This window comes from Ranitomeya variabilis, chromosome 2, assembly GCF_051348905.1.
Source record: "Ranitomeya variabilis isolate aRanVar5 chromosome 2, aRanVar5.hap1, whole genome shotgun sequence".
NCBI classification, from domain to species: domain Eukaryota; kingdom Metazoa; phylum Chordata; class Amphibia; order Anura; family Dendrobatidae; genus Ranitomeya; species Ranitomeya variabilis.
In genome coordinates this window covers 180,145,649-180,168,148 of record NC_135233.1, presented here as the reverse complement: position 1 = coordinate 180,168,148, position 22,500 = coordinate 180,145,649, and the positions used below count along the sequence as shown (strand labels likewise).

Sequence of the window (22,500 nt, the reverse complement as noted above, 5' to 3'; positions counted from 1 at the left end):
TAGCAAAGCTCTGAAAGTTGCTCAAAGTCCCAGTGGTCCCCAGCAATCAGCCAGTTATCCAATATCCCATGTCATATGGATAGAGGATAACTTGCTATTTTGGGTATAACCTTTCAAAGGGGCAAAACGATTAGTAAATATTATTTGCCAATATGTACATAGGATCTAAATAATCTGACGTGTTACCTTGTGGAATCTTGTAAGAAACTTCACTTGGTTTTCTTAATTTGCGCAGAATATGGTCACTGTGTATATTAATACCCATTCCAAAAAGGAATATGGCAAGCCCTGAAATTGGAATAAAGTTAATATAAGATATGTAATACTGTAGATTCATGCATTTTATTGTCATTGTAAACTTTTTAACAGCATTTAAACCCCTTCAGGACATATGTGGTACTAGTACTGCACATGTTGTGTCTCCCCCTTTGATATGGGCTCTGGCGCTGAGCCCACATCTTTCAAAACAACTGACATGTGCCTCTAACAGCTGTGAATAGAATCGCGATCCACCCGCAACTGTTAACCTGTTAAATGCCGCTGTCAATCTCTGACAGCGGCATTTAACGGGTGCTTCCGGCAAGCGTGACGGAAATCCTTCCAATCGAAGACCCCGTCACATGATCGTGAGTCACCGATGGGTTGGTATGACAACCAGAGGTCTCCAGCAGAACTCTATGGTTGTCACTGTCAGATTGCTATGAGCGCTGCTCGGTGATCGGCTCTCATAGCAAGTGAGCAATTCTGCTTCATACAGGCTATCTGATCATCGCCTGTATGTAGCAGAGCAGTTTGGGGTGTGGCAGCATCTAGTCTCTAATGGAGACTATTAAAGCATGCAAAAAGTAAAAAAAAAGTTTTAAAAAATATTAAAAAATAAAACAATATAAAAGTTTAAATCACCCCCCTTTCCCCCATTCAAAATAGAAAACAATAAACAAATCAAACATGCAAATGTTTGGTATCACCGTGTTCAGAATCGCCCAATCTATCAAGTTATATAAAGAATTAATCCGATTGGTAAACGGCGTAGCAAAAAAAAAAAAGTAAAATCACCAGAATTATGTTTTTTAGGTCGCCGTAATATTGCATTAAAATGCAATAACGGGCGATCAAAAGATCGTATCCACACCAAAATAGTATCATTAAAAACACCAGCTCGGCACGCAAAAAAACAAGCCCTCACTTGATCCAAGATCACGAAAAATAAGACGCTACAGGTATAGGAAAACGATGCAATTTTTTTCTTTAGCAAACTTTGGATTTTTTTTTTACCACTTAGATAAAAAAGAATCTATACATGTTTAGTGTCTATGAACTTGTAATGATCTGCAGAATCATAATGCCAGGTGATTTATAGCATTTGGTGAACATGGTAAAAAAATCCAAAAAACAGTTGTGGAATTGCACTTTTTTGCAATCACACCGCACTTGGAATTTTTTTCCTGTTTTTGAGTACGCTATATGATAAAAGCAATGGTGTTGTTCAAAAGTACAACTTATCCTGCAAAGAAAAGCCCTCACATGGCCATATTGACCAAAAAATAAAGAAGTTATGGCTCTAGGAAGTGGGGGAGCAAAAAACAGAAATGCAAAAATGAAAAAGGGCTCCGTAATGAAGGGGTTAGCAATATACAATAAGGAGATATGATAGATAGATAGATAGATAGATAGATAGATAGATAGATAGATAGATAGATAGATAGATAGATAGATAGATAGGAAAATAAGTATTTGATGCACTACCGACTTTGCAACTTTTCCCACGTACAAAGAATGGAGAGGTCTGCAATTTTTATCAAAGGTACACTTCAACTGTGAGGGCTCATTTCCACATGCGAGGCACACGTCCGTATCTCGCATGTGGAAACCAAGCTGTGGAGCCAGCACTCCAGAGCGGAGCGTGCGGCCGCATTGGAACACATGGAGCTGCACAGCTCCGCTCCAAAGTGCCGGCGCCAGAGCTTGGTTTCCACATGCAAGACACGGACTTGTGCCTCGCATGTGGAAATGAGCCCTTAGAAACAGAATCTTAAAAAAATGTAGAACATCACATTCTATGATTTCTACATAACTAATTTGCATTTTAGTGCATGAAATAAGTATTTGATACAAAACAAAAACAGAACTTAATATTTGATACAGAAACCTTTGTTTGCAATTACAGAGGTCAGACATTTCCTGTAGTTCTTGACCAAGTTTGCACACACTGCAGCAGGGATTTAGGCTCATTCCTCCATACAGATTTTCCTCAGATTTTTCAGGTTCTGGGGCTGTCGCTAGGCAACATTGAGTTACCGCTTCCTCCAAAGATTTTCTATTGGGTTCAGGTATGGAGACTGACTTACCACTCCAGGACCTTGAAATGCTTCTTACGGAGCCACTCTTTAATTGCCCTGGCTGTGTGTTTTGGGTCATTGTCATGCTAGAAGACCCATCTTCAGTGCTCTTAGTGAGGGAAGGTTGTTGGCCAAAATCTCATGATGCATGATCCTATCCATCCTCCCTTTAATACGGTATAGTTGTCCTGTCTCCATTACAGAAAGCATCACCAAGGTATGTTTCCCCCACCATGCTTCACGGTTGGGACAGTGTTCTTGGGGTTGTACTCATCCTTCTTCCTCCAAACACAGCGAGTGGAGTTGATGCCAAAAGTTCTATTCTGGTCTCATCTGACCACATAACCTTTTCCCATGCCTCCTCTGTATCATCCAGATGGTCATTGGCGAACTTCAAACGGGTCTGGACATGGGCTTGAGCAGGTGGGCCTTGCATGACCTGCAAGACTTTAATCCATGACAGTCTGGTCTGGTAGTAACGGTAATGTTTGAGACTGGTCCCATTTTTTTTAGGTCATTGACCAAGTCCTCCAATGTAGTTCTGTGCTGATTTCTGACCTTTCTCAGAATCATCCCTACCCCACAAAGTGAGATCTTGCATGGAGCTCCAGGCTGAGTAAACCACAGTCATCTTGTGGTTTTTAAATTTTTATTAATTCTGCAAACAGTTGTTGCCTTCTCACCAAACTGCTTTCCTGTTGTCCTGTAACCCATCCCAGCCTTGTGCAGGTCTACAATTTTGTCTCTGGTGTCTTTAGACAGTTCTATGGTCTTTGCCATGGTGGAGAGGTTGGAGTGGGATTGTGTGGACAGGTGTCTTTTGTACAGGTAATGAGTTCAAACAGGTGGAGTTAATACAGGTAATGAGTGCAGTGTAGGAGGGCTTCTTGAGAAAAACTAACAGGTCTGTGAGAGCCCGAATTCTTGCTGGTTGGTAGATGAGAAAATACTTATTTAATGAAATAAAATGTAAATTAATTATTTAGAGATCATATAATGTGATCTTAGGGATTTTTTAAGATTCTGTCTCTCACAGTTGAAGTGTACCTACAATAAAAATTGCAGACCTCTCTATTCTTTGTAGGTGGGAAAACTTGCAAAAGTGGCAGTGTTTCAAAAACTTATTTTCCCCACTGTAGACAGAAAGAAGCATAGCTATAAAGTATTGACTTTATTCATTTACCTAATTGAAAGCGAATATCCATGTACCAGTCATTGGGGTATGCAGCAACATATATCATGCAGTGACTTTGTAAGAAACCATTGTAAGAACAAAATATAAATGCCAAAGCTACTATAAATAATGGTATATGGCGTCCTCTTGTAAGGGCCGAAAAGATAAATGACCTGAAAAACATGAAAGTTATAAAGTAAGGAGCTGACAGAAGAATCAATATTCCATTTGATAAACTATTAAAATGAAATATTTAGCGTAATGGGAAGAATCTTTACTGAAAACTTCTAATCACTTAGTAGGAAATATTTGGGGGAGTAGTTTACCTTGACAACAGTTCTTGAATGTCCGCACCTGTATTATTTTAATATTAACCCCTTTCTGCCAGCTGACGGAATAGTACATCAGCTGGCAGATCCCCCGCTTTGAGGTGGGCCCCGGAGGTGAACCCACCTCAAAGCCGCGACATGTCAGCTGTTTTGTACAGCTGACATGTGCGCGCAATGACTAGTTAAATGCCGCCGTCAAGCGCTGACAGCGGCATTTAACTAGCGCTCCCGGCCGGGGGTGCTCGCACCGCTGACCCCCGTCACATGATTGGGGGTCAGCGGTGCATTGCCATAACAACCAGAGGTCTCCTTGAGACCTCTATGGTTGTTGATGGCCGATTGCTTTGAGCGCCACCTTGTGGTCGGCGTTCAAAGTACACCACCATTTTTGCTACATAGAGGTGATCTGTACTTCACCTCTATGTAGCAGAGGCGATCGTGTAGTGCATGCTTCTAGCCTCTTATGGAGGCTATTGAAGCATGCCAAAATTAAAAAAAAAGTGTTTAAAAATCTAAAAAAAATAAAAAAATATAAAAGTTCAAATCACCCCCCTTTCGCCCCGATCAAAATAAAACAATAATAAAAAAAAAGAAACCTACACATATTTGGTATTGCCGCGTTCAGAATCGCCCGATCTATCAATAAAAACAAAGGATTAACCTGATTGCTAAATGGTGTAGCGAGAAAAAAAATCAAAACGCCAAAATTACGTTTTTTTGGTCGCCGCAACATTGCATTAAAATTTAATAACGGGCGATCAAAAAAACGTATCTGCACCAAAATGGTATCAATAAAAACACCAGCTTGGCACACAAAAAATAAGCCCTCACCCGACCCCAGATCACGAAAATTTGAGACTCTACGGGTATCAGAAAATCAAGCAATTTTTTTTTTTTTTTTAGCAAATTTTGGAATTTTTTTTCACCACTTAGATAAAAAATAACCTAGACATGTTAGGTGTCTATGAACTCATAATGACCTGTAGAATCATAATGGCAGGTTAGTTTTAGCATTTGGTGAACCTAGCAAAAGAGCCAAACAAAAAACAAGTGTGAGATTGCACTTTTTTTGCAATTTCATCACACTTGGAATTTTTTTCCCGTTTTCTGTTACAAGGCATGGTAAAACCAATGATATTGTTCAAAAGTACATCTCGTCCCGCAAAAAATAAGCCCTCACATGGCCATATTGACAGAAAAATAAAAAAGTTATGGCTCTGGGAAGGAGGGGAGCAAAAACCGAAAACGGAAAAAGCTCCGGGGGTGAAGGGGTTAAAGTCGCCCTTCTAGTTGTGTTTTGCTTTATTCAGGTCACTATTTGACCAGAGACTATAGTTGTTGGAATCACACCCTACTGATTCCTTAAAAGGCGCACCCCTAATTCATGACAAGTTGTGATTGTCATGATCCGGACCGGGTTTTGAGTCCTGTCTTCCCTTTTCCTGGTCTGATCATGTCTGGGGTTAACTTTTCTCAGCCTCAGTCTGGTATCAGGTTTGCTATTTAGCCCCGCTGTGTCTTGCAGATCATGTCAGTTATAGTTTCTGCCTAGTGCTGCTGTAAGCTGACTCTGATTGCTCCGTTTTGTCCTACTGCGTTTGCTGTCTGAACCCGTATCTCTGTTTTCCCCTGTTCCCGTCTTGACTCAGTGTTCCCCTTTAGTGTGCAGACTCCCCGGTTTGACTTGGCGTGTGTCCTGACCTGTTTTTGTCATTTGTCTTTTGGCTTATTCACTCTTGAGTGTTACTGTCATGTCGGACGCTATTCACACTAGGGCGTCCGACAGACAGTGGTAATTCCACATTCGTCCACTATACGTTCTGTGGCGCCGGCTAGACTTTATCCAGGTTGTCCGGGGTTAATCTAGCTGGTAATCGGGTTGGAGGCTGGGTCACGCCCGTGGCCAATAGTCATTCTGGACTTTGGACGTCGCCGATTATAGCTTGTGTCTTGTGCCTGGTGATCTCGGTCTGGAGTGGTGGTCTAGGAGAAGACATATCGTATGTGGTGGTGTATTATCCTTTGTCATATTTCTCCTTCCTATATTTGTATTTGTTTTGCTCTGTGCACATTTTAGTGTTTTCCTGTGTGTCTGCAGTGTGGTGCGTTTTTTAGTTTTCCTTGTCTGTGCTTTCTGTAGGGGTTGGTGTGTGGTCTACTGTGGTCTACTGGTCTGTAGGGGTTGGTGTGTGGTCTACTAGTGTGTGGTTTACTACACAAAAAGATGACTGATATGAAGGTTGAGGAGGGGATGAGAAATTGGATAACTGACTACCTATCAGATCGGCTACAGTTTGTACAGATGGGAGCAGTTGTGTCAAGGAGATTATTGAGCAGTGTAGGTGCCCCCCAGGGAACGGTGCTTGCGCCCTTTATTTTTACTCTGTATACTTCAGACTTTCAGTATAAATCTGATCTTTGCCACCTTCAAAAATTTTCGGATGACTCCGTGGTTGTGGGATGCATTAGGGGAGATCAGGGGGATGAGGAATACAGCAGGGTGGTGTCGAATTTCGTGGATTGGTGCAATGGTAACTATCTACAACTAAATGTTAAGAAAACTAAGGAGTTGGTGGCCAACTATAGCAGGATAAAGATGGAATGCTTACCGATCACTATTGCTGGTCAGGAGGTAGAGCAGGTGGAGAGTTACAAATATTTAGGGGTCCATTTGGATAGCAAACTGGACTGGAGATGCCACTCAGAGTTTGTTTACAAGAAGGGGATGAGTAGATTGCATTTCCTAAGAAAACTGAGGTCTTTTAATGTGTGTAGCAAAATGTTAGAAATGTTCTACCAATCTGTAGTGGCAAGTGCCATCTTTTTTGCAATCATATGCTGGGGTAGTAGTGTGCGGGCCTCTGATGCTAATAAGCTGAATAAGATTATTAAGAAGGCAAGTTCTACTGTGGGCTGCAATCTGGACTCTTTTGAGGAGGTAGTGGAGAGAAGAACTCTGAAAAAGTGTATGGCAATTATGAACAATAATGCACATCCATTATATGAGCTATTCATGAGACAGAAGAGCACCTTCAGTAACCGGCTAATACTTCTGAGGTGTAAGAAGGAAAAATATAGGAAATCGTTTGTGCCAACTGCTATGGGAATGTACAACAATAACATTAGGGTTAAACCACCAAGGTGAATGTCTACTTTATTTCTCTACATTTCAGTCCACTCGTTGTGTATGTCCTATTCTAATGTATAATGTATAATGTTCTTCTGTCAGCTCCACTGTCATGTCAATTAAGTAATTCTTTTTATGATTTTTATGATTTAAGTTGTGCTGCTGTGATACCATAATTTCCCACGGGATCAATAAAGTGTATCGTATCGTATCGTATCGTAATCACTAGGTGGCGGGTGGAGGTTTCAGCATAGGACTGAAACAGGAATCAGGGTCAGGCCTGGCGGCCCAGACAAGCACACCATCAGTGTAAATTCTGGGAGAGGGACAGACAGGGTTTTCCCTAGTCTGAGGGATATCGCAGGGGCCCGGGTAATCAGCTGTAGTCTACCCAGTACCCGCATGACATTATATTCGGCCGTGTCAGCATGTACCACGTGTGCTAGGGCTAAGACGCCTCGCTCCCGTCCTGCTGGCTCGTTACATCCTTTAGGGGTACCAAGTAGGCCATGGACGGAGATCTCTATGGATTTTATTACAGACCTACCCTCCTCAGCTGGGAACACGGTCATCTTGGTGGTTGTTGATCGGTTCTCAAAGATGTCGCACTTTGTGTCCTTGCCTTCGTTGCCTAACGCGAAGACTCTGGCTTAGGTTTTTGTGCAGGAGGTGGTCAGACTTCACGGGGTCCCGTCTGACATAGTGTCGGATAGGGGTACTCAGTTTGTGGCAAAGTTTTGGAAAGCATTTTGCTCACGGCTGGGGATCAAGTTGTCGCATTCTTCAGCGTTTCATCCTCAGTCAAATGGTCAGACCAAGCGTATGAACCAGAATTTGGAGCAGTATTTACGCTGCTTTGTTTCTGACAATCAGGAGGAGTGGTCGACGTTCCTTCCTTTCTCTGAGTTTGCCATTAATAATCACCGCCAGGAATCGTCTGGGGAGTCCCCGTTCTTTTGTGTTTACGGGTACCATCCTCAATTTTGTACTCTGTGTCAGGGTGGCTCTGCTGGCGTTCCGGAGGAGGACCAGCTAGGAGCACAACTGTCATCCGTTTGGACGAGAGTGAAACAGCGCTTGCTGAGCGTGGGTGCAAGGTACAAACGAGTGGCTGACAGTAGACGTGTGCCAGGTCCGGACCTGAGTGTGGGTGATTGGGTGTGGTTGTCCACAAAAAACATAAAACTCAAAGTACCATCCCTGAAATTGGGTCCAAGGTTTATTGGTCCATTTAGGGTCGCCGCCATCATTAACCCGGTAGCCTACCGATTGGAGTTTCCTACGGTTTATAAGATACACAATGTGTTTCACAGATCTCTTTTAAAGAAGGTGGTGGGTTCCGTGGACGCGGCGCCGATGCCACCTCCAGTCTTGGTAGATGGCAATTTGGAGTTTGAAGTCTCCAAGGTGGTTGACTCTCGTATAGTGCGCCGCACATTATAGTATCTGGTACACTGGCGTGGTTATGGGCCGGAGGAGAGGTCTTGGGTACCAGCTTCAGACATACATGCGGACCGGCTGGTCAGTATGTTTCACAGCCGCCATCCGGTCAAGCCGGGTCCTATAAGTCGTGAGGGCCCTGGGGTCCCTCGTAGAAGGCGGGGTACTGTCATGTCGGACGCTATTCACACTAGGGCGTCCGACAGACAGCGGTAATTCCACATTCGTCCACTATATGTTCTGTGGCGCCGGCTAGACTTTATCCAGGTTGTCCGGGGTTAATCTAGCTGGTAATCGGGTTGGAGGCTGGGTCACGCCCGTGGCCAATAGTCATTCTGGACTTTGGGCGTCGCCGATTATAGCTTATGTCTTGTGCCTGGTGATCTCGGTCTGGAGTGGTGGTCTAGGAGAAGAAATATTCTATCTGGTGGTGTATTATCCTTTGTCATATTTCTCCTCCCTATATTTGTATTTGTTTTGCCCTGTGCACATTTTAGTGTTTTCCTGTGTGTCTGCGGCGTGGTGCATTTTTAGTTTTCCCTGTCTGTGCTTTCTGTAGGGGTTGGTGTGTGGTCTAATCACTGGGTGGCGGGTGGAGGTTTCAGCATAGGACTGAAACAGGAGTCAGGGTTAGGCCTGGCGGCCCAGTGTTGTGAATTCTGCTCTTGGGTTCCCTCCGGTGGTTGTTGGTGGTAATACAGTTGTCCCTGGGTTGCAATCCTGGGCAGGTGTCCCTGCTGATTGCAGCTCTGACTGGGGTATTTAGGTGTGCAGGATTCATTAGCCCTTGCCAGTTGTCCATTGTTCTTGGAGGTTTTGCATCTCTGTCTGGTTCCTCCTGCCCTGCTGCCAAATCATCAAAGATAAGTGTCTGGTTTTTGTTACTGCAGCACACATGCTGTGTGCTTTACAATTCAGTGCTATTCATTCTTTTTTCTTGTCCAGCTTAGACTGTGTTTGGATTTTTTCAGTCATGTTGGATTCTCAGGAGATGCAGATATACATTCCATGTCTTTAGTTAGATGGTGGAATTTTTGTATTATCTGCTGTGGATATTTTTAGGGTTTTAATACTGACCGCTCAGTATTCTGTCCTATCCTTTTCTATTTAGCTAGAGGTGCCTCTTTTGCTAAATCCTGTTTTCTGCCTGCGTGTGTCTTTCCTCTTATACTCACAGTCAATATTTGTGGGGGGCTGCCTATCCTTTGGGATTCTGCTCTGAGGCAAGATAGAATTCCCATTTCCATCTATAGGGGTATTTAGTCCTCCGGCTGTGTCGAGGTGTCTAGGATGTGTTAGGTACACCCCACGGCTACTTCTAGTTGCGGTGTCAGTTTAGGGTTTGCGGTCAGTACAGGTTCCACCTACTCCAGAGAAAGTCTCATGCGGCTCCAAGGTCACCGGATCATAACAGCCCAGACAAGCACACCATCAGTGTAAATTCTGGAAGAGGGACAGACAGGGTTTTCCCTAGTCTGAGGGATATCGCAGGGGCCCGGGTAATCAGCTGTAGTCTACCCAGTACCCGCATGACAGTTACTGACCCCCTGGCTTGTCTCTGACTGCGAGTTTGCTTATTCCTTTTGCACTGTGCCACAGTCTAGGATTTGACCCTGCTTGTGTTGAGTATTCTGCTGCCACCTGTGGTAGCCTCACTGTTGCACTGCAGGTAAGCTCTGTTAGGTACAGACCTGCTTCCTCTCTACTGCCATCTAGTGAAGCCTGCACCTACCTGCATTGCAGCAGCATGACATTATAACTGACCTGAAACAGTTTATTTTCTATGCTCTGCTTTCCATGGATACGCTGCGTACCTTGGCAGATCAAATGGCTAGCTTGAAACAAATGATGCAGGATCTGTCTGCATAGGGCTTTGGCCATGTCTCATAACCACCTGCAAAGAGAGTTTTCTGACACAGTAAGATCTTTTCAGGGCTTTCTCTTTACCTGCTACTGCCCCTGAACGTATGTCTGTGGATAAGTTCTTTGAGGCCTTAGGACTTATTTTTGACGAGCCTGACCGGGTCAGAGAGTCAGAAGACACAATCATGACTCTTTTTCAGGGTAAGCTATCGCCTGAATGGTTTAGTTCCGAGTTCCGTTGCTGGTCCACTGAGGTGTCCTGGGATGATTCTGCACTGAGATGTCAGTTCAGGAGAGGACTGTCGGATTACCTGAAGGATGCTCTGGCTCTCCATCCACCACCCAACTCATTGGAGAAGGCTATGACTCAGGCTATCCGTATGGATCGGAGGCTGCGGAAAGCGGTGTCACACAGCGAGAGGTTCCATTGCTCCCCGCTAATCCTGTTGTTTTGCCATCATCTGAACCTATGGAGGTGGAGACCACCAACTCCAAGGAGAATGAAAGGAAGTGATGACGTGATGGGAGATTATGTTTTTATTGTGGAGATTTGGGACATTGGAAGAAGGACTGCCCCTCTTGTCCATCAATTAACAAGCTTCCGAGTCTGGGTGATTGTCGAGGAAGTCACCCAGACTCTCATGTACCATTTTCATCATTTCAAAAAGTTTTGTTAGAGGTGGAACTGTGTTATGGAGGTTATGTATCTACTTCAGCTTTTGTGGACTGTGGATCCATGAACTTCATTGACTCTAGTCTGGTGTCCAAGTTAAAGTTAGGGACAGTTAGGCTAGACACTCCCATTAATACCATTGCTATTGATAAGACACCATTGGCTCAAAATGTTATTAAGTTTGTCTCTGAGGAGTTCCTCCTCAAGGTGGGTTCCTTACACCAGGAACAAATCTAATTTTATGTTATGAATCTTCCTGTCAGACTGGTGTTGGGTTCCCCTGGTTACAGAGGCATAATCCTGTTATAGACTGGGGATCTCGTGATATTGTTAAATGGGGTCCTAATTGTTCCAGTGGTTGTCTTTCTGCTGTTTTTGTGTCTACGATTAATCTGGAGGGTATTCCGGAGTACCTGAAGGATTTTGGGGACGTGTTCTCCAAAAAAGAGGCTGAGGTCTTGCCACCACATCGTCCATATGATTGTACAATTAATCTTATTCTGGGTTCTAAATTGCCCGAAGCCCGTTTGTACAATCTTTCTGGCCCGGAACGCACCGCTATGAAAAACTATACAGTATATCTGATAGTCTACGTAAAGGTCACATCCGTACTTCTGTTTCATCTGTAACTGCTGTATTCTTTTTTGTTAAGAAAACAGAGGGTGGTTTATGCCCGTACCTTGATTCCCGGGAACTAAATAAAATTATGGTGATAAATACCTACCCTATTGTCTGGGGCTAAATAGTTTTCCAAACTCCATCTCAGGAAAGCATATAACCTTATCCGCATTTGGGAAAGGGATGAATGGAAAACGGCATTTCTCACCTCCGAGGGTCTGTTTGAAAATTTGGTCATGCCCTTCGGTATCATGAATGCGCCCGCAGTGTTTCAGAAATTTATGAATGTTGTTTTTTCTGATTTTATCGGGCACTTAATGGTTGTATACCTGGATGATATCCTTGTTTTCTCCCTGACAAGGAATCCCACATTGTTCATGTACGTGCTGTTCGTCATAGGTTACGGGGAAATTCTCTGTTCGCTAAACCCGAGAAATGTTTGTTTTGTGTCCAGGAGCTTTCATTTCTGGGAATCATCCTTTCTGCCAATGGGTTTCAGATGGATCCCAGGAAGGTACAGGCCATTGTTGATTGGGTGCAACCCAGAGACCTCAAGGGTCTGCAGCGTTTTCTGGGTTTCGCCAATTATTATCGAAAAATCATCAAGGGGTTTTCTCAGGTGGTCAAGCCACTCCCCAATCTCACTCGAAATGGGGCTGATCTCAAAGTTTGGTCACCCTTGGCAGTTGAAGCATTTTCTACATTAAAGAAGTGTTTTATGTCTGCTCCTGTATTGGTTCAGCCCGATCCATCAGAACCGTTCATTGTAGAGGTGGACACATTGGAGGTGGGAGTGGGGGCGGTGTTATCTCAGGGACCCGTTACTTTGATCAATTTAAGACCATGCGCCTTTTTCTCCTGGAGGTTTTCTTTTGCAGAGAGGAAATATGATGTTGGTAATCGTGAGTTTTTGGCCATAAAATTGGCTTTTGAAGAATGGAGGTACTTTTTGGAGGGGGCGGTTCATCGGATCACGGTGATTACGGACCACAAGAACCTGTCTAACATTGAGTCTGCCAAGCGGTTAACTCCTAGGCAGGCAAGGTGGTTGCTTTTTTTCTCGTTTTCATTTTTCTATCTTTCGGCCTGGTTCCAAGAATGTCAAAGCGGATACCTTATCTTGCAGTTTTGATCCGATATCACCCCCCCTCCATTCTTCTGCATGGGGTGGTTGTTGCTGAGGTATCCTCTGAATTGGAGCATGAAATTTGGGAGGCTCAGTCTCTTGTTCCTCCCTCCTTGCCTGATAATAAGCTCTTGGTCCCTGTTTAGCACCGGTTGAGAGTTCTCCAGGAGTTTACGATTCTGCTCTCAGTGGACACCCAGGGATCTCAGCCACCTGGAAAGCCATTTCTAGGCTGTTTTGGTGGTCCTCCTTGACCTCTGATGTCACTGTGTTTGTGTCTGCTTGTGATACCTGTGCCCTTGCTAAGAGCTACCATAACCGGCTGGCAGGGGAATTGGTGCCATTGCCAATTCCGGATAGACCTTGGACTCATTTGTCCATCGATTTTATCACTGATCTCCCTCCTTCCAATGGCAAAACTGTAATCTGGGTAGTGGGTAACAGATTCAGTAAACAGGCGCATTTTGTACCTCTGTCAGGATTGCCTAATGCGGAGACACTATCTAAGTTGTTTGTTGAGCACGTTGTGCAGTTGCATAACGTGCCTTTATGTGTGGTTTCTGATAGAAGGGCACAATTTGTGTCCAAATTTTGGAGGGCATTTTGTAAAAAATTGGGTATTTGCTTGATCTTCTCCTCTAACTACCATCCCAAGACCAACGGTCAAACGGACAAGACCAATCAGTCACTTGAACAGATTTTGCGGTGTCTTGCTATGTCTCAGCAGGATGCTTGGTGTTCTTCATTGCCAGTGGCTGAGTTTGCATTTAATAATTGGATTAACCAGTCCACTGGCACCTCTCGTTCATTTGTAATTACGGCTTTCACACCCATTTTGGTGAATTTTTCAGGCTGGATTGAGGATGTCCAGGGGCTGAGATTGCATGTCAATGGTTGGGGGAGGTGTGTAGGGAGGTCCAGAAGAACATTGGGGAGGCTCAGGACAAACATAAACATTTTGCTGACAAGCGACGGTCGGTAGGACCTATATTCCTGGTAGGAGATAAAGTGTGGTTATATACCAAGAACATTCATCTGAAAGTTCCTTCTACTAAGCTAGGGCCCAGGTTTATTGGTCCTTACGAGATCATTGAGGTTGTCAATCCAGTTGCCTCACACTTACACCTACATCCGTCACTTCGGACCCCAATGTGTTCCTTAAGTCCCTTCTTAAGACATTTGTACCTTCCACTGCTGTCTCCATCCCCTCCATTTCCTTTCTCTGTGGATGGCCAGACTGAGTATGAAGTTGAACGAATTGTGGATTGTCGCATGCTGATCAATTGGTTTGGGCCTTTCATATAAGTTATCCTGGGATACCTGGGGTCCAGTGGCCCCACTTGAGAGGAGGATACTGTCATAATCCAGACCGGGTTTTGAGTCCTGTCTTCTCTTTTCCTGGTCTAATCATGTCTGGGGTTAACTTTTCTCATCCCCAGTCTGGTCTCAGGTTTACTATTTAGCCCCACTGTGTCCTGCAGATCATGTCAGTTATAGTTTCTGCCTAGTGCTGCTGTAAGCTGACTCTGATTGCTCCGTTTTGTTCTACTGTGTTTGCTGTCTGAACCCGTGTCTCTGTTTTCCCCTGTTCCTGTCTTGACTCAGGGTTCCCATTTAGTGTGCAGACTCCCCGGTTTGACTTGGCGTGTGTCCTGACCTGTTTTTGTCATTTGTCTTTTGGCTTATCCGCTCTTCACTGTTACTGACCCACTGGCTTGTCTCTGACTGCAAGTTTGCTTATTCCTTTTGTACTGCGCTACAGTCTAGGATTGGACCCTGCTTGTTTTGACTATTCTGCTGCCACCTGTGGTACTGTTGCACTGCAGGTAAGCTCTGTTAGGTGCAGACCTGCTTCCTCTCTACTTCCATCTTTTGAAAAATATATCAAATTTTATTAGAACAATAATGCATAGTATAAACACAGAGTTGTTGTTGCGGGTGGGGGGCGCTTTCCCTTGAATATTCAGCATAGGATTGTTTACATACTGACTACTTTTGTATTACAAATTATAGCTAATTGCTGTTTCTGAGGCATCTCCTTTAATGGGACCATGCTATTTATTGATTTAATGTGCTATTCATTTGTGGCATTTGTGGTCCTCTATGCACTACAGCCACTTTATATTTTTTGTCACAGTGTTCATTGGAATGGGATATTCCATAGACATATCTAATGTTACTTGTTGCTCCAATGAACTAATACTGTTATGCTATTGATATGTGCTATGGCATGCCTGTTGTAGTTGGTCTTAGTTGGCTGTCTCTAAGTACACTTGTATAGCCCTATTTTTAATTATTTTCTGTGTTTATACTATGCATTATTGTTCTAATTTGATATATTTTTTATATACACTATTTACTGATCCTTCAGTTGTTCACAATTGGTGTAAGTTGTATTTTTTAAGGGATCAATATTATTTGTAGTGAGGAAGTTTTTTTTGCTTCATACTATTTATTTTCTGTGATTACAGATGCCTCAAAAACTGAGTACATGGACTTTCGCAAACGCGATAAAACTTGGATTAACCAATTAGGGCTCCTATTTGGTGAGAAAACAGGGACTACAACAGAGACCAATGATGCTAGAGATTTGAAACTCAAAATTAAGGACCTTTTGAAGAAACGCACTAAAATCTGGTGGAACAAGGTGGCACTGGAGAATTATCTCCAAAAAGATATTATCCCAAGGGGGCTAAGAATCCAGATCTATCCAACCACTAACAAAGGGGACAGTTCCTTTACCAATAAGAGGAAAGATACCCTTTCTAAATTCTCATGTATGTTGTTGGAACTGCTGATTGGGTTGGATAGCAAGAAATTGGAGGGGATTGAAGGTGAAATTGATATCCTAAGAGTAAAGATACAGTCTATACTATCTACTGATGAATGCACCAAATTTGATAAGGAAGTAGAAACTGCATTGATTAAATGGGAACAAGACATACAGAGTAAAAAAACTCATAAATTCCAATGTGATTTACAGGATTATTCACAGAAGAAAGTCTATAGATGTCAATATAGCCAAATTGGCCATAAGCCATTTTCACGCTCATCCTCTATAACCTCTAGCCAATCAGAGGAATCATGTGGAGAACGTTTTTAAGGAAAGCAGAGTGGGTTAGGGGAGGACAACAGTTCAGATCGGCCAACCCACAAATCCGTCACACCCCTTCCTCCACCAAGAACAAGGACTTATGCGAAAGGCAGTATCGGCGAAATTAAAGGTAATTAATTTGTCAAACATTACCCTCACCACAGCACAGATACGGGTATTAGAGAAGGGGTTGACATTTGCACCTTCAGCTGCCTTTAATTCATTTAATATGACTAAGGATCTTGAACTCTTCGCCAGAAAGTTGTCTTTTAAAAAATACTTTACCAATCAATCTAAGCAAATTTTCCCTACAAATATTGAACAACAGGCACTGGCTGATCTTGAACATCTCTTAGCCGAGCAGGGACCATCAGATACTGAACATGGGCCTACATATCTGCATGCACGATCGCAACATTTTCCCCCTTTGGGATTATGCCCTAATGTAGATATATTTGTAAAATTGGTTAGGGAAGATATGGCCCAAATTACAGAACAAATATCTACATTTAATCTGTTATCAACTCAGAATAGAGCAATTAAGGAATTTAAAAACATGAAAAATGTGGTGATCAAACCAGCTGATAAGGGGGGAAATGTTGTGCTCTGGATTGTAGATATGTATGAGTGTGAAGTCTTTAGACAGCTTAATATGACAGACTGTTATAGGAAGTTGGACAGTAACCCTCTACATCGATTCAAACTTGAACTAGATTCTATACTGTTGACAGGTAGATATAGAGGAGTGATTACTTCAAAAATGTTTGAAGCATTGACTGTGCATCACCCAGTGATCCCTACCTTTTATTTAATACAAAAATCCACGAAAATGCGAATAATCCACCTGAGCGACCTATTGTGTCAGGTGTAGGGAGTTTGAGCAAGTGTGCAGATTCATAGACTATTACCTTAAAAAATGTGTAGAAACACTTCCATCTTTTATCAAAGATATGACTGACATACTCAATAGACTTAATGACATACAAATGGAGGACAACATGGTTTTGGTTGTCTGTGATGTGAAAGCGTTGTATACGTCTATACGGCATGACCATGGGATCGCAGCATCGATGTCCTGTTTACGAATGACAAATTTGGATGAAGATCTAATTCAATTTATAATTGACCTTTTGCAATTTACTCTGACGCATATTTTTTATTGTTTTTAAGGACAGATACTTCCTACAGTTCCAGGGAACAGCTATGGGGCGACCTGTGCGCCCTCGTATGCCAATCTTTTCCTGGGGCTGTGGGAAAGGGAGGTCATATAAAATTTGGAGGACATTGATGCTGTGATCTCATGGTCTAGGTATATCGATGATATACTTTTTATCTGGCAGGGTTCTGAATCCTCTCTCAAATCTTTTCTTAATAGGCTCAATAACAACCATCTCATTACTCGCCTGACGTGGAAATACAGCAAGGACAGAGTGGATATTCTTGATGTGAGTGTGGAAAAAGACATAAGAGACTTTATTAAAACCGATGTATTTCGCAAGTCCACTGCCACAAACACGTTATTGCAAACCGAGTCATCACACCACCCCCAAACTTTCAAGTCTGTACCAATTAGTCAGTTTTTAAGATTTAAGCGCATCTGTTCCAGTGATTTGCTTTTCAAACAGCAGGCCAATATTCTAAAAGACAATCTCAAAATGAGAGGTTATAATCGCAAAGTTATCAGAGCAGGTTATAGAAGGGCTAAATTCTCACCAAGAACACAGTTGTTACATCAATCAAAAAATAGGGCCTCCATAAATAAACAACCTGTAAGGCTGATTACTGACTTCAATTCTGAATGGAAGGCAATTATGGCGATTCTTGGCAAATATTGGTCAGTGTTACTGGCCGATGATGACTTGAAGCAGCATATCCGTAACCATCTGGCAGTAACGTGGAGACAATCTGGAAACGTAAAAGATCTGATTGCACATAGCCACTATGTGGCACCTCAATAATCTTTCTTTTCAGATAGTGTTGGTCCAAGATGGGGTTCTTTTCAATGTGGGGACTGTTCGGCGTGCAAGTATGTAGAGCGAACAACTGTTCGTAATAGTTGTGGTAATAGGACTTTTTTCCATCACTCACAATATAAATTGCAAAACAGAAATATTATATATTATGCACACTGTCCTTGCAACATTATTTACATTTTGCTGTGCAATATACTATGAGGGCTGTTCAATATACTACTTGGGCTGTGCTACATACTACGTGGCTCTGCAATATACTACGTGGGCTGTGTTATACACTACGTGGCTGTTATACACTATGTGGGCTGTGTTATATACTGCGTGGGCTGTTATATACTATGTCGCTGTGCTATATACTACGTGGGCTGTGTAATATACTGCGTGGACTGTGCAATATACTACTGGGCTGTGCAATATACTACGTGGCTGTGCTATATACTACATGGCTGTGCTATATACTACGTGGGCTGTGCAATATACTACATGGCTGTGCAATATACTATGTGGGCTGTGCACTATACTATGTGGGCTGTGCTACATACTACGTGGCTGTGCAATATACTACGTGGGCTCTTATATACTACGTGGCTGTGTTATGTTATATACTATGTGGGCTGTGTTATATACTGAGTGGGCTGTTATATACTACGTGAGCTGTGTTATATACTACGTGGCTGTGTTATATGCTATGTGGGCTGCTATATACAATGTGGCTGTGCTATATACCACGTGGCTGTGCTATATACTACGTGGCCAGCCGTGAACAATCAGCAGCAGACGCACTCCGGACGCGAATTGGCACGGGATTTGAACCACGCTTCGCTAATTGGTCGCGCCTGGCCAGCCGAATTCTGTGTATTCATTGTATTATTCTAAAATCTTCTTAAATAAACTTCACACATATTCTAGAATACCCTATGCATTAGAATCGGGCCACCATCCAGTATATATATATATATATATTGCCTAATATACAAAGTAAATGTGTCGTTATTAACTTTAGGCCTTTTAGTGATCATTTAATTTTCAACTTGCTTAACTGTTCACAATAACAGTACAACAGTTTTTACAAGGGGGCCCAAACTGTTACATGCCATTGTATAAAAAAAACAAACCAAGATTTACTCCCTGTTCAGTGTCTCCAAGTCCAGGGGTGTGTCTCTGTTGTTCTTACTGGTGTCTAGTATTGGCTGGGGTGCTGACATAGACAGTGCTGCAGCCGATCAGTGAACTTAGTGACTCTGCCATTGTGAATGAAATGCCCTTTCAGAGCTGCTGAGCTTTCTGATTGCAACGTGACTTCAGAGCTGCTGTCAATTTTAGACAACGGGAGCAGCGGAGGAGACTCAGTCCTGGATTCTGGGAAGTGGGAAGGCAAGTAAATTGTGGTTTGTTTTATTCTAACAAACTACCTGGGGATCAAGATTTTCTGAAATGGGACAACCCCTTTAAAGCATTTTCTTTGAAATTTCTTGTCTCTCATTGTGTATAGCCCTACTGTGCACCATGCTTTTGTTAAGATGGCATAATGATGTGTACAATTGTTTGAAGCCATGTTTTGGTTGAACTTTATTCAAAGGTCACTTCTTTCATAGTTTGATGGTTGTAACCTTTAACAACAATAAGGCAGACCCATAAAACCATGGTGATAGTCTATGTCACGTCTAAGCCTGGCCTTTGACTCAGGTGTTCTTTTTGATCTACACTGAATTGTTTTTCTATGGTTCTTGTTGAGGTGCCGCCACAACACCAGTGATCACTCTTGCAAGACTTGAACAAATAGTTAGAGTGAGGTTTTTGAAGTTGCGCTTCATTAACAATGACATTGTTGAATAAATGCATGTACAGTGACACAGCCGTATATTTGTAGCATAGGCTACATCGTAACTGTAATGGCTGCATCTATCTGCACATGTGATCTAGGGTATTTAACAATTTTAATACATTTACAGTCTCTTCATTGTTAGAGAATATTTCAAATGATATACTAATGTAAAAAAGGTGCTATTACTATAATGTTCAGGGGAAAACTATAGTATTAGCACTTTTGTTTTACATTGCCCTATCTTTTCAGTTTGTGTTACTATATTAGGTGAGGATATGCTTCAGAATGTGCTTCATAATAGGATTGAAGATGTTTGGACAGAAAATTCTGCAAAGACAGTTCATGGCTTCTAGTAAGTTTAGTCAGTGTGCTGTCCTTGTGAAAAGTGGACAGTTCAATGACAGCACATGACCATAAGTCAATGTGTGGAAAAAATAGCATCCTGCACTAGTCTCTTTTGTTATGCGGACAGCACAATGTAAGTTTCAAATAGTGCCAGATGGCACATACAGTGGGTAGTGATGGCCGAACCCATTGATGTTCGGGTCGGGCAGGTTCAGCCGAACAGTTACAGAAAGTTTGGTTCGGGTACCAGAACAGTACCCAAACCCGGAACCCGTTCATCTGAATGATAGCATGGCAGACACTGGCTATGATCGTCGGTAAGATCATTACCACCAGTCAGAGCTCTGTTGTCACGGTATCTAAAGAAACCCCTACGGGGGGTCAGTAAATGGACGGCACAACAAATTCACAACAGGATGGAAAAGGGAGGGAGGAAGGCCCTATCAATAGGGAAATGAAGGAAGGGACACCCCTGAACTCAATCCTGAGCCTGTCCCTACACTCCCCTAATGCCCTAAGTGGGTCCTTATTTCCACCGCCGTCAGGATACCTCGTCCCTGTTACCTAACTCTGCTCTGGCTAGTGTACAGGCCGGCGATGGGCACTAGCCACACCACTGCAGATATTGCCACACGGGGATAGTGACAAACACAAAAAGAATGAGGAAATACACACTTTGCTTTCTCTGCTGCAAAGCACCGCACAGCAGAATAAAGGCACCAGGATAATGAACCCAGCAGAAGCACCACTGCACCAAGAGAGCTCCTCCCTCAGGTTTGGTCACTGAAGATTGCTCTATCACCAGCAGTCAGCTGATGTATCAGGTGACCATTTAAGGTATGATGGGAGTGGTCACCACCACATCAGCTGACCCTGCATGGTCTGAGGATTGTCCTTGACTGATCTCACCATTCTTCTTCTCTGCCTTTCTGATGTTTTTCTTGCCCTGCCACTTCTGGCCTTAAGAAGAACTGTACCTGTGTTCTTCCATTTCCTTACTATGTTCCTCACAGTGGAAATTGACAGGTTAAATCTCTGAGACAGCTTTTTTTATCCTTCCCCTGAACAACTATGTTGAATAACCTTTGTTTTCAGATCATTTGACAGTTGTTTTCAGGAGCCCATGATGCCACTCTTCAGAGGAGATTCAAACAGGAGAACAACTTGCAAGTGGCCACTTTAAGTAGCTTTTCTCATGATTGCATACACCTGGCTATGAAGTTCAAAGCTCAATGAGGTTACAAAACCAAAAAAAGTGCTTTAGTAAGTCAGTAAAAAGTAGGTAGGAGTATTTAAAACAAGAAAATGATAAGGGTGCCCATACTTATGCACCTGTCAACTTTTGTTTGAATGCAGATTGCACATTTTCTGTTAGTACAATAAAACTCATTTCAACGCAGAAACATTACTGTGTCCAACAGTTATTAGATATATGAAACTGAAATAGCTGTTGCAAAAAAAAACAATTTTTATAAAACATTAAGCTTAAGATTAATAGGGGTGCCCAAACTTTTTCATATGACTGTATGATTTTTGGAGGTGCGGTTCATGCTCTTTTGCTCTTTTTTTTCTTTGTGTGCAAAGCATGTTCTTGTTTCTTTCGTGGGCCAGCACTCCTACCATTTGGCACAGGTGATTTTAATTAGTAGGAGACTGTAAAATAAGGGGTCTAGCCCAGCTGAAGAGCTGGAGGAAGGTGAGTTTCAGTGCTCCTTTCATTGTGGTGTGGGTACTGTGTGGCGGCCATTGTTGCTGTGGCTTTGTGCTGGTGGGACTGTGCGGTCAGGGGCTTAACACCTTCCTCCACCATGTAATTCATGTTACATCCATCTCTAACGTAAACCTCCGGCTCACCGTTTAAAAGTCCATTATAAGTCCCCCTTACTCCCATCCAAATTCCCCACCCCCTCCTTACCCCTTCCCCTCCACTGTTCTCTCCCCAACATCACTCATTTTTATCTCCCCCAGCCTCATCATTGTCCTCTCTACCACCCCATCTTTGTTCTTCCCCACTACACCTCAGTGTCCTCTCCCCATACTCATCATTGTTCTCCCCATCACCACTCAGTATCCTCTCCCCAACCTCATCATTGTTCTCCCCATTACACCTTAAGCCCCTGTCTCACTAAGCGAGATCGCTAGCGAGATCGCTGCTGAGTCACAAGTTTTGTGACGCAACAGCGACCTCCGTAGCGATCTCGCTATGTGTGACACGTAGCAGCGACCAGGCCCCTGCTGTGAGATCGCTGGTCGTGTCGGAATGGCCTGGACCTTTTTTTGATCGTTGAGGTCCCACTGGGTAACACACATCGCTGTGTTTGACACCTTAACAATGACCTCGTTGACGACTCAGACACTGAATCGTCATAATAGCTCCCATGTGACATCGTTGTACAGGTCGCTACAGGTCGCTGGTGAGATGTCAAACAGTGAGATCGCAGCTGCGATCGTTGGGAAGATCTCACTGTTTGACATCTCACCAGCGACCACATAGCGACGCAGCAACGATCCCTGACAAGTCGTATCATTGTCGGGATCGCTTTAGCGTCGCTAAGTGAGACGGGGCCTTTAGTG

General features: G+C 43.1%; 1 protein-coding gene across 4 annotated transcripts in view; it reads right to left on the bottom strand.

The window, feature by feature from the left end:
* SRD5A2 (steroid 5 alpha-reductase 2) overlaps nt 1-22,500 on the bottom strand; it is a 107,310-nt gene that overhangs the window by 9,557 nt on the left and 75,253 nt on the right. For all 4 annotated transcript variants that reach the window (XM_077283242.1, XM_077283245.1, XM_077283246.1 and 1 more), the window contains 2 exons: nt 3,523-3,686; nt 187-288 (listed from right to left, as the gene is read on the bottom strand). In XM_077283242.1, coding sequence (XP_077139357.1) covers nt 187-288; nt 3,523-3,686 — 266 coding nt within the window. The remainder of the gene's footprint in view (nt 1-186; nt 289-3,522; nt 3,687-22,500) is intronic.